This window comes from Pleurodeles waltl, chromosome 6 (assembly GCF_031143425.1).
Source record: "Pleurodeles waltl isolate 20211129_DDA chromosome 6, aPleWal1.hap1.20221129, whole genome shotgun sequence".
In the NCBI taxonomy this organism is placed as follows: Eukaryota; Metazoa; Chordata; class Amphibia; order Caudata; family Salamandridae; genus Pleurodeles; species Pleurodeles waltl.
The window spans coordinates 365,870,713-365,883,630 of NC_090445.1; the positions used below are offsets into that span (position 1 = coordinate 365,870,713).

At 48.1% G+C, this 12,918-nt stretch overlaps 1 protein-coding gene across 6 annotated transcripts in view; it reads left to right on the forward strand.

The window, feature by feature from the left end:
• Positions 1–12,918, forward strand: part of CHD8 (chromodomain helicase DNA binding protein 8) — a 1,013,809-nt gene that overhangs the window by 165,925 nt on the left and 834,966 nt on the right. For all 6 annotated transcript variants that reach the window (XM_069238270.1, XM_069238269.1, XM_069238274.1 and 3 more), the window contains exons 5-6: positions 6,326–6,449; positions 6,590–6,781. In XM_069238270.1, coding sequence (XP_069094371.1) covers positions 6,326–6,449; positions 6,590–6,781 — 316 coding nt within the window. The remainder of the gene's footprint in view (positions 1–6,325; positions 6,450–6,589; positions 6,782–12,918) is intronic.

Consider the following 12,918-nt stretch of genomic DNA (forward strand, 5'->3'; position numbering starts at 1 on the left):
TGCAGCCTGCGTAAAAAGGCGCATGCACCCTTTCACTGCTGATCACTACAACAGGTCACTGTATTTCACCCCTATGGTAGGTGTTTCCAGCCCTCTGGGCAGGATGCAGATCCATGTGTGTGGGGGGACCCCTGCAAGATTAGAGGTACCCCTAGAAGCTCCAGTTCCAATTCCCTGGACTTCATAAGTGTGGGGAGCCATTTTAGCTATGTAGTTGCCATAGGTCACTACCTATGGGCCAGATACATAATGCTAACTCCGAACCTGGCATGTTCGGTATTAAACATGTCGGAAGCATACTGCAATATTGATTGCAGTATTGATAGCATTATTTCATGCACGCTGGGGGTTCCTTAGAGGGCCCACCCAGTATTGCTCTTACTAGGCTTCCAGGGTCTACAAGCAGTCCATGCTGCTGCAGCCCCTCAGACAGGATTCTGTCCTCCTGCCTCTTGACCAGCTCGAGCAGGGGAAGGCAGAACAAAGTATTTCCTGCGGGAGAGGGGTACAACTTCCTCTCCCTTGGAAATAGGTGTTACAAGACTGGGGTGGGGGTAGCCTACCCATACCCCTGGCTTCCTTTAAAGGGCACATTTGATGCCGTCCTTGCATAACCCGGTTTGCACCGGTCTAGGGACCCCCGGTCTAGTGCATAACTGCACAGAGGAAAGGGGAGTGACCACTACCCTCTCCATCACCACCCCAAGGGTGGTACCCAGAGCTCATCCAGGTGGCCCCTTGATTCTGCAATCTTGAAACCAAGGTGGGCAGAGGCCCCTGGGAGCATCTGAGTTGTCAGGTTAAGCAGATGACGTCAGTGACCCACCCTGACAGGTGGTCACCTTGCAAAGTGACCAAGCCTTTTTTTGATCTATTCAGGGACTTTCTTGTGGGTGGGTCGTCATATTCAGCATGCAGGACTCAACTGCAACAACCACTTCTGCTTCTGGCCACCGGAACTGCTGCTGGACTCCACAGGAACCAAACAAGACTGCCACACTGGGACGACCTCTCCTTGCAACATTGTTTCCGCAGCTCCTGTCAGCACTTTGCAACATTTCCGCGGCTGTGCATCCTCTGGGGTCAGCAAGACTTCAACTGCACCAAAGAAGCAAGAAGGAATCTCCCTTGGGGTGAAGGAGTCACTAACCATCATCTTCGACACCTAAGACAACGATGTCTGGCTGCTGAGATTTGCTGTCCTCTGGATCTGCGAAGATTCTCCAACAGAGGTGGTGGTTGTCAGGGGTCCTCATGGTCCTCTGCCTTCTGTTAAACTTTGGAGACGGTGAGCCCTTTCCTTTTCCTCGAGGATGAAATCCCTGTTGCCACGCGGTGACCAAGGCTTGTTGACTACTGCTCCAAGAGATCTTCAGGCTCCATGTAGCCTGACCTCCCCCCCCCCCCCCCCTACATTCTACCTCTACAAGGACAGTCTCTTCTCTTGTGGTCCAATGACATGGGACTCCTCTTCAGGTGTGCCGCCTGGGCCTCACTGTTACTCTGTCTGCTTCCAGTGGGCTGCTCAGGTGGGGCTCTGACTGCTTCTGCTGGCTCTCCTCTTCTTAGGGTCAGCCCATGCCCCCCTCCATGGGTCAAGTGCCAATGTTTTTATGCTAATCCTTAGTACTTACCTGTTAATATTTTGTGTGTACTTGACTCCAGAGAGAGGGAATTGCCTAAAGTATTCTAGTTCAGTATTAATCTAATAAAATACCTTTATTTTTGCAACACTGTGGTTCCTTTCATGTGTGATAAGTTACCATGTGACTACTGTGATAATGCGAGTGCTTCACACTCCTCCTAGGTAAGTCTTGGATGCTCACCACAACTGGCACTACATTGCCCCTAATAAGGGTTGTCTAGACCTGTTTTAAAGTGCCAACACCATAGGTGTCTACCACACACCAGGCCAGACTCCTACAGGGGACCACCTGAAAACTCAAATTAATGGCATTTAGGGGAGAGTAGACAAGTAGCCAATGGGCTACTTACCCTTGGGGTGACTAAGGGCCAGATGTAGCAAACATTTTACATGGTGCAAACTGCGAAAATCGCGCCATGCAAAATGCCGTTTGCGATGCTCATTCACAATTTGCGAGTCGGTACCGACTCGCAAATTGTGAATGCAACTCGCAAATTGCGACTCGCATCGCTATGCTAAATTGCTTTGTGACCGCGAATGCGGTCGCAAAGCAATGCGCAGTTACCACCAGTGTCACACTGGTGGTAACCCATTCACAAAAGGGAAGGGGCCCCCATGGGACCCCTTCCCCTTTGTGAATGTTGCCAAAAAGGGTTTTTCAGAGCAGGCAGTGGTCCAATGGACCACTGCCTGCTCTGAAAAACCGAAACCAAATGGTTTCGTTTTTTAAAAAAAAATTGCAACTCGTTTTTCCTTTAAGGAAAAAGGGCTGCAAAATAAATTTAAAAAACTGCTTTATTTAAAAAAGTCACAGACATGGAGGTCTGCTGACTTCAGCAGGCCACCATCCCTGTGAGTGCAGGGACTCGCTATGGGGTCGCAAAATGCGACCCACTTCATTAATATTAATGAGGTGGGTCTTTGCGACCCCATTGCGACACGCAGTCGGTGTCTGAGACAACGTACTGCATCAGATTTTGCGAATCTGAAATTGCGAGTCGAACCGACTAGCAATTTCGGATTCGCAACATCGGAAAATGCTACATCTGGCCCTAAATCCCTTAAATGGCCTCTTCCTGTGGTAAGAGGGCGTAGCCCTGTCTCAGAATTCCTTTTTCCACCAAACTGAATATGGTGGAACTTTTCCTCTAGTGTCCACTTTGTATAGCCCACCATAGGGGTGTGGCTAGCACAAAGGTGGAACACGCCTACTTTATAAATAATTTTTCTGCCTGTCCTGGTGCCAAGTGGGCCTCAGAACATGGGGTGGAAACTTCCAGGTCTAGGAAGCCGGCGGCCTGCATACCAAAGGTGTCAGGGTCTTTCAAGTCCCTCGCTTTGGTATGCAGATTCACTAGCCATCCAGTTGGAGTAGGTGATAGCACCTTCCTCCGAAGCAGGCATTGTTTCTGGCCTCTGAGGGCGTGGGTTTTCACCTCATGGGGGTCAGAAACATTACTGTGGTGGAAGGCTGGTCGATACTAGTCAGCCAGCACTAAGGGACTAGTATGTTTCAGGGGGCACCTCTAAGGTGCCCTCTGGGTGCACGTAAAAAAATCCAATATTGTCATCAGTCTGGATTTATTAAGACGATGTGTTTGATACCAAACTCCGTAGGGTTCAGTGAAGCCGTTAGGTAGCTGGGGAAATCGCAATGAGGAATAGCTACTCCATACCCTAAGATGGCTTCCCTGTTCACTTGTAGTATCCAGTAATCAAACTAGACATCACAGGGGGGTCATGCAGATATGTCCTGGCATCAAATATAATGTCCTCTGCCTTATACCACCGGTGAGGGCATAGCTGCATGAGCTATATGCCCTTACAGTGTCTAAGTACATTCTTAGACAATGTAAGTACAGTGTGGCCATATTAAGTATATGGTTTGGGAGTTTGTCAAAGCGAACTCCACAGCTCCATAATGGCTACACTGAATACTGGGAAGTTTGGTATCAAACGTCTCTGAATAATGAACCCACACTGATGCCAGTGCTGGATTTATTTATTTTTTAAAATGCACACAGAGGGCATCTTAGAAGATGCCATCTGTATTTTACCCAATCCTTCAGTGCGGGACTGACTGGTCTTTGCCAGCCTGCCACCGAGACTGGTTTCTGACCCCGTGTGGTGAGAGTCTTTGTCCTGTCTGAGGCCAGAAACAAAGCCTGCACTGGGTGGAGGTGCTTAACACCTCCCCCCCCACCCCCCCCCCCCTTTGCAGGAACTGTAACACCTATCAGTGAGCCTCAAAGGCTCAGGCTTTGTGTTACAATGCCCCAGGGCACTCCAGCTAGTGGAGATACCCGCACCCTGGACACAGCCCCCACTTTTGGCGGCAAGTCCAGATGAGATTGTGAGAAAAACAAGGAGGAGTCACCTACCAGTCAGGACAGCCCCTAAGGTGTCCTGAGCTGAGTTGACCCCTGCCTTTAGAAATCCTCCATCTTGAGTTTGGAGGATTCCACCAGTAGGAATAGGGATGTGCCCCCTCCCCTCAGGGAGGAGGCACAAGGAGGGTGTAGCCACCCTCAAGGACAGTAGCCATTGGCTACTGCCCCCAGACCTAAACACACCCCTAAATTAGTATTTAAGGGTGACCCTGAACCCAGGAAATCAGATTCCTGCAACCTGAAGGACTGCTGACCTGAAAGCCCCACAGAGACACCAACCAAAGAACCTGCACAGCGACTCATCTGACAGGACCAGCAACCTCTGAGGACTGCACCTAAAGGACCAAGAAACTCCTGAGAACAGCAGCACTGTTCAGAAACTGCAACAACTTTGCAACAAAGAAGCAGCTTTTAAAGAGACTCTCCCTTCCTGCTGGAAGCCTGAGACTTCACACTCTGCACCCGACGCCCCCGGCTCAAGTCCAGGACAACCAGCACTGCTGAGAGGACTCCCAGGCGACTCCAACAACGTGCACACAGAGTCGACCTCCCTGCACCCCACAGCTACGCCTGCATAGAGGATCCAGAGGCTCCCCACTGACCGCTACTGCCTGGTAACAAAGGAACCCAACGTCTGGACCAAGCACTGACCTGCAGCCCCCAGGACTGAGAGGAACCATCTACCAGTGCAGAAGTGACCAGCAGGCGGCCCTCATCCTAGCCCAGTCAGTGGCTAGCCCAAGAAGGCCCCTGTGCCCTGCCTGCATCGGCTAAGTGACCCACTGGTCCCTCCATTGCTTTCCATAGCAATCCCGATGCCTACTTTGCCTACTGCACCCGGCCGCCCCTGTGCCGCTGAGGGTGTGTTTTTTGGGCTTGAGTGTCTCATAACCCCCCCCCCCCCATGCTGCTCTACAAAACTCCCCTGGTCTGCTCCCCGAGGACGCAGGTACTTACCTGTAAGCAGACTAGGACCAGAGCACCCCTGTTCTTCATAGGCACCTATGTGTTTTGGGCCCTCTTTTGAACTCTGCACCTGACTGGCCCTCTGGTGGTGGTGCCGTGAGTTTGGGGTTGCCTTGAACCCCCCAATGATGGGCTGCCTATGCCCAGGAGACTGACTGTGTAAGTGCTTTACTTACCCGAGAAACCTAACCAAATTTACCTCCCCCAGGAACCGTTGATATTTGCACTGTCCACTTTTAAAATAGCTTATTGCCATTTTACTCAAAACTGTGTATACTACTGTTTTAAATCAAAGTTCTATACTCGCCTGTGTGAAGTACATTGCATTTTATGTACTTACCTTGAATCTTGTGGTTCTAAAATAAATTAAGAAAATATATTTTTCTATATATAAAATATTGGCCTGGAGTAAGTCTGAGTGTGTGTTCCTCATTTATTGCTTGTGTGTGTACTACAAATGCTTAACACTACCCTCTGATAAGCCTACTGCTCGACCACACTACCACAAAATACAGCATTAGTATCCTCTAATTTTGCCACTATCAACCTCTAAGGGGATCCCCTGTACTCTGTGCACACTATCTCTCACTTTGAGATAGTATATACAGAGCCAACTTTCTACACCAGTTGTACACATTTTACCTTGTTTTATGGACAGAGCACTGGGGACCTGTTTGGGAGGGACCCAGTGCACCTCTGTCAGAAAAACCTTGGTACCAGTGAGCAAAACGTGGGGGTGACCATGTACAAAAGGGGCACTTTCCTACAGTTGTGTAGAAGCTTTCCCTTATGTCGTCTTGTGTGTTATGACTAGAGATGCATTTTTTTTTTTTTTTTTTTTTTTTTTTAAGTTCAGTGAGTCATAGAGATTGTGACCACTGCTCCAGACAAGTAAGGATCCCTTGCCACCACTTCACTGGAAGAAATAACGCCCGGCACATGAGCATTGCTGCAGATAGTAAGGGTCAAAATGGATTACTAATTTAACGCTGTAGAGAAGAAAACCTGGGAAACAAAGGTTGACTATAACAAAGCTGTTAGTCTGGCAGAACATTAAAGGTATTCTAGCTTTGTGTATGCCAACTCTAGCATAAATTGTGGGCTCAGAATTTCCTTCTTTCTCCCATGCTTATATGGCATTATGGCTATTTGAAAAGAAGGGAGTTGTAAAAAGAAAACTTATTTTATTTTACTTACCTTACACCTGCCGACCTGTTCTTTTAACACCACCAGCACCTTTTTTTATATGTGCTGTCCAGCCGTCCATTAAGGCATAACTTTGGGTTGTTTTACTTAACTTGTAAATCTCCATTATCGTTTGCAGCACCATTACCCCCATAGTGGGTAAAAAGCGGAAACGGAACGTCTCTTCTGACAACTCTGATGGAGAGCAGGCTGCTGCTGGCCAGTCCACAGACCCACAGGACGAGGATGAAAACTGCATTCAGGTGAGATAAAGAACTGTGGTGAATGTGGGATGGGGTTGGATTTGGAAAGAAATTCCAACTCTTGACTGAGGAAGTTGATGTTATGTTATTAGACTGTGCTGATTTTGTTAATCAACACCAATCGTTTTTTTTTTTTTTAGAAGAGGCGCTCCAACAGACATGTGAAGCGCAGAAAGTACACAGAGGACCTGGACTTCAAAATAACAGATGATGAAGAGGAGGAGGATGTGGATGTAACAGGGTTGGTGAAGATGGAGCCTATGGCAGTCTCTGAAGGATTACTGCCCCCAACAGAGCCAGCAGAATGTGTTCCCTCAATGCAGTTCTTTGTGGTGAGTGGTACTTTGGAGTAAGAGGTATTTTAGAACAGAAGATTCCTAATTGCAAGTGGGAATATACTGATTCCCTGCTGTAAGAGTAATTTAATGCCCTTTCTCGATTAATAGGAACATGTCTAAATTACAGTCACTGTCTGTTCTGAAAGGGCTATAAATATAATGTATTTTTCCTGCCCTTGGAGCTTGTAAGAGCAAAAGTTGTTCAGATTGTCTTGAGCTGTCCCTTGAGACACAGTAAGTCGAGACACTTTCCAGTGGAACAAAAATTAGGTTTAGGATTTTTCGCATCTGTTCTAGGGTCCATAGTTCGAACTGACAACATGACTGCCTTATATTTGTAAACAGGAGGATACACAGTTACCACAGTTTTTCAGCATGGCCCAGATTGTTTGCCAATGGTTGAAACACAATCACCTACATTGGATGACTGAGCATCAGCCAGGAGTTGACAGCTACTTTGCCATCCTTCTGAGCAGACACCTATAAGGATGCATACGATTCTCACATTCTGCATTGGTCTTCACATTAGAGCATCCAAACAATAGACTTGTTTGCAACTCAAGAAAATGTAAAATGCTAAAGCCTCTCATAAAAGTATCCACACCCCAAGTCTCTAGGGGATGTGCTAAGAATAGACTTGGGTATGGGATACTGCACCCGTTTTCCTCCTTTTTAAGTGATCCTAATGGTGGTGGAGAAAATTATGCTGTCCCTGTTAGGACTTATTGTCCTTGAACCAGATTGGGCACGTCTACCATGGTACTCTTCTCTCTCAGATGTCCTTAAATCTACATGAAAGATTTTGCTGGTGTTAGGATTTACTTAATCAGATGAAAAGGTAATTGCTCCATCCCACCCTCAAAATGTTGAACCTGAGATATTCAAATATGATTATTTGCGAGTCTTGCAGGAATGTATGCAAATCTTGAATGTTGGAAAGTCTATTGCAAGAACAAGTTGTGTGGTAAAATAGAAACGTTTGGTAACTATTGCATTACTTTAACTTTCTCTCTTGAGTGATCACCATTTCATCTGCTAACTTTTGCAGTTGCAAAAGAGTGGATTTCCATCTACAATCACAAGGCTTCATCTAGCTTCAGTTACTATATATATATATATATATATATATATATATATATATATGTTCGATGGCATGTGTAGCTGCAGATACACATGCTGTGCACAGTCCGCCGTCTGGTGTTGGGCTCGGAGTGTTACAAGTTGTTTTTCTTCGAAGAAGTCTTTTCGAGTCACGAGACCGAGGGACTCCTCCCCTTTCGATTCCATTGCGCATGGGCGTTGACTCCATCTTAGATTGTTTTTTTCCGCCATCGGGTTCGGACGTGTTCCTTTTCGCTCCGTGTTTCGGGTCGGAAAGTTAGTTAGAATCTCGGAAAAAACGTTGGTATTGTTGCGTTTGGTATCGGGTTAGTTAGAACAAATCGACACCGAATTTTGAAGAGCTCCGGTGGCCCTTCGGGGTAATTTCGATCCCCCGTCGGGGCCTGGTCGGCCCGACCGCGTGCGACTTCAAGACTGATGGAACGGACCCCGTTCAGATTCTGTCCAAAATGCCATAACAAATATCCGTATACGGATCAGCATTTGGTCTGTAACTTGTGCTTGTCCCCCGAGCACAAGGAGGATACGTGTGAGGCCTGTCGAGCGTTTCGGTCCAGGAAGACGCTGAGACCGAAGAGCCAGAAGACTACAAATGGCGTTGACGCCCACAGGTCCACATCGGTTCGAGGAGGAAGAAGAAACTTTCTCCATCCACGAGTCTGATTCCAAAGAACTCGACGCCGAAGAAACGTCAACCGTGAGTAAGACGTCGAAAATTAGGACTCACGAAAAGTCCACAAAAGCCCAGGAGACGCCACCGCCAACAGGCCGTGGCTTAACCCAAAAACAAGGTGACCGAGCCAAGGCTGGTGTCGAAGTCATCCGACTCCGGTCGTGATACCGCCACACAGCAACCTCGGAGCCGAGACAGCGGCTCCGAGAAACTTCGGCACAAAGACACCGAGCCGAAGCAAAAGAATTTCTTCGGAGCCGAAAATAACTTCCGAAAAGGTTTCGGTCCCAAAACACCCAGCCTCGGAGCCGAAAAGTAGTTCCTATACAGAGGAACAAGGGCTAACCACCCAATTACATAGATTTGGAGAGGACCTTCAAACTGTGGAACCTGACCACACACAGAGAAGGCTTCATATCCATGAAGACACAGGGAAGATAACCACTCTTCCCCCAATCAAGATCAAAAGGAAACTTGCCTTTCAACAAGGGGACAAGCAACCACAGGCAAAGGTGGCAAAGAGAACAACCCCACCACCTTCTCCACCACCATCAACACATGCATCACCAGCAACCACTAATGCACTCACCAGCTCATACCGCAATGAGTCAGGATGACCCCGATGCATGGGATCTCTACGATGCTCCAGTGTCTGACAACAGCCCAGACTCTTATCCCACAAAGCCTTCGCCACCTGAGGACAGTACATCTTATACACAGGTGGTTGCAAGAGCAGCCGAGTTTCACAATGTATCATTACATTCGGAACCAGTTGAGGATGACTTTCTCTTTAACACCCTATCCGCAACCCATAGCCAGTACCAAAGTCTTCCCATGCTCCCAAGAATGCTAAGACATTCGAAACAAATATTTCAGGATCCAGTTAAAGGCAGGGCCATAACTCCAAGGGTGGAGAAAAAATACAAGCCACCACCCACAGATCCTATATATATTACAACACAACTGACACCAGACTCAGTAGTTGTGGGGGCAGCTCGTAAGAGAGCCAACTCTCATACCTCAGGGGACGCACCACCTCCAGACAAGGAGAGTCGTAAATTTGCGGGCAAGAGAGTAGCAGCACAAGCAGCAAACCAATGGCGCATTGCCAATTCACAGGCACTTTTGGCAAGATACGATAGAGCTCATTGGGATGAGATGCAGCATTTCATAGAACACTTACCCAAAGAGTTCCAGAAAAGGGCGCAACAAGTGGTGGAAGAAGGACAAAGTATCTCAAATAATCAGATACGGTCTTCAATGGATGCAGCAGATACGGCTGCAAGGACAGTAAACACTGAAATTACAATAAGAAGGCACTCATGGCTGCGTACTTCAGGGTTCAAGCCGGAAATTCAACAAGCCGTGCTAAATATGCCCTTTAATGAACAGCAGTTGTTTGGGCCGGAAGTCGACACTGCTATTGAGAAACTCGAGAAAGACACTGATATCGCCAAAGCCATGGGCGCACTCTACTCCCCGCAGAGCAGAGGCACTTTTCGCAAAACACCTTTTAGGGGAGGGTTTCGAGGTCAACCAACAGACCACAACATCACAAGCAAGGCCCACTTACCAGAGCCAATATCAGCGGGGAGGTTTTCGGGGGCAATATAGAGGGGGCCAATTCCAAAAGAATAGGGGAAAGTTCCAAAGCCCCAAAACTCCTCAAAATAAACAGTGACTTACAAGTCACACAGCCCCATCACATAACACCTGTAGGGGGGGGAGACTAAGCCAATTTTACAAACATTGGGAAGAAATAGCAACAGACAATTGGGTTTTAGCAATTATCCAGCATGGTTATTGCATAGAATTCCTCAAATTCCCTCCAAACATCCCACCGAAAACACACAGTATGTCAAAACAACATATAAACCTTCTAGGACTAGAAGTTCAAGCATTGCTACAAAAGGAAGCAATAGAATTAGTACCAAAACAACAAATAAACACAGGGGTTTACTCACTGTACTTTCTAATACCCAAAAAGGACGGCAGTCTGAGACCAATACTAGATCTCAGGACACTAAATACCTACATCAAATCAGACCACTTTCACATGGTTACATTACAAGACTGTAAGGAAATGCCTCCTTGGCATGGTTACCCCCTGACTTTTTGCCTTTGCTGATGCTATGTTTTGAATTGAAAGTGTGCTGAGGCCTGCTAACCAGGCCCCAGCACCAGTGTTCTTTCCCTAACCTGTACTTTTGATTCCACAATTGGCACACCCTGGCAAAAACTCGACCAGCCCGACCAAAACTCCTTACTCAGCGATGCAGGCAGGCAAGGGGGGGGGCCTCCTCGGGGTAGCCACCACCTGGGCAAGGGAGAGGGCCTCCTGGGGGTCACTCCTGCACAGAAGTTCCGTTTCTTTAGGGGCTGGGGGCTGCGGGTGCAGGGCCTTTTCCAGCCGTCGGGAAATGGAGTTCAGACCGTCGCGGTCAGGGGGAGCCTGGGGATTCCCTCTGCAGGCGTCACAGTGGGGGCTCAGGGGGGACAACTTTGGTTACTCACAGTCGTAGAGTCGCCGGAGGGTCCTCCCTGAGTTGGTTGTTCTCCACCAGTCGAGTCGGGGTCGCCGGGTGCAGTGTTGTAAGTCTCACGCTTCTTGCGGGGAATTGCAGGGGTCTTTAAATCTGCTCCTTGTAACAAAGTTGCAGTTCTTTTGGAGCAGTGCCGCTGTCCTCGGGAGTTTCTTGTCTTTTTCGAAGCAGGGCAGTCCTCAGAGGATTCAGAGGTCGCTGGTCCCTTGGAAAGCGTCGCTGGAGCAGGTTCTTTGGAAGGCAGGAGACAGGCCGGTAAGTCTGGGGCCAAGGCAGTTGGTGTCTTCTGGTCTTCCTCTGCAGGGGTCTTTCAGCTCGGCAGTCCTTCTTCTTGTAGTTGCAGGAATCTAAATCTTTAGGTTCAGGGAGAGCCCTTAAATACTAAATTTAAGAGCGTGTTTAGGTCTGGGGGGTTAGTAGCCAATGGCTACTAGCCCTGAGGGTGAGTACACCCTCTTTGTGCCTTCTCCCAAGGGGAGGGGGTCACAATCCTAACCCTATTGGGGGAATCCTCCATCTGCAAGATGGAGGATCTCTAAAAGTCAGAGTCACCTCAGCTCAGGACACCTTAGGGGCTGTCCTGACTGGCCAGTGACTCCTCCTGGTTATTCTCATTATTTTCTGCGGCCTTGCCGCCAGAAGTGGGGGCCGGGGCCGGAGGGGGCGGGCAACTCCACTAGCTGGAGTGTCCTGCGGTGCTGTGACAAAGGGGTGAGCCTTTGAGGCTCACCGCCAGGTGTTACAGCTCCTGCCTGGGGGAGGTGTTAGCATCTCCACCCAGTGCAGGCTTTGTTACTGGCCTCAGAGTGACAAAGGCACTCTCCCCATGGGGCCAGCAACATGTCTCTAGTGTGGCAGGCTGCTGGAACCAGTCAGCCTACACAGATAGTCGGTTAAGTTTCAGGGGGCACCTCTAAGGTGGCCTCTGTGGTGTATTTTACAATAAAATGTACACTGGCATCAGTGTGCATTTATTGTGCTGAGAAGTTTGATACCTGTAGGAAGTTGGCTCTGTATGTGCTATTTCAAAGTGAGGAATAGTATGCACAGAGTCCAAGGGTTCCCCTTAGAGGTAAGATAGTGGCAAAAAGAGATAATACTAATGCTCTATTTTGTGGTAGTGTGGTCGAGCAGTAGGCTTATCCAAGGAGTAGTGTTAAGCATTTGTTGTACATACACATAGACAATAAATGAGGTACACACACTCAGAGACAAATCCAGCCAATAGGTTTTGTTATAGAAAAATATCTTTTCTTAGTTTATTTTAAGAACCACAGGTTCAAATTCTACATGTAATATCTCATTCGAAAGGTATTGCAGGTAAGTACTTTAGGAACTTCAAATCATCAAAATTGCATGTATACTTTTCAAGTTATTCACAAATAGCTGTTTTAAAAGTGGACACTTAGTGCAATTTTCACAGTTCCTAGGGGAGGTAAGTATTTGTTAGGTTAACCAGGTAAGTAAGACACTTACAGGGCTTAGTTCTTGGTCCAAGGTAGCCCACCGTTGGGGGTTCAGAGCAACCCCAAAGTCACCACACCAGCAGCTCAGGGCCGGTCAGGTGCAGAGTTCAAAGTGGTGCCCAAACCACATAGGCTAGAATGGAGAGAAGGGGGTGCCCCGGTTCCGGTCTGCTTGCAGGTAAGTACCCGCGTCTTCGGAGGGCAGACCAGGGGGGTTTTGTAGGGCACCGGGGGGGACACAAGTCCACACAGAAATTTCACCCTCAGCAGCGCGGGGGCGGCCGGGTGCAGTGTAGAAACAAGCGTCGGGTTTTCAATGTTAGTCTA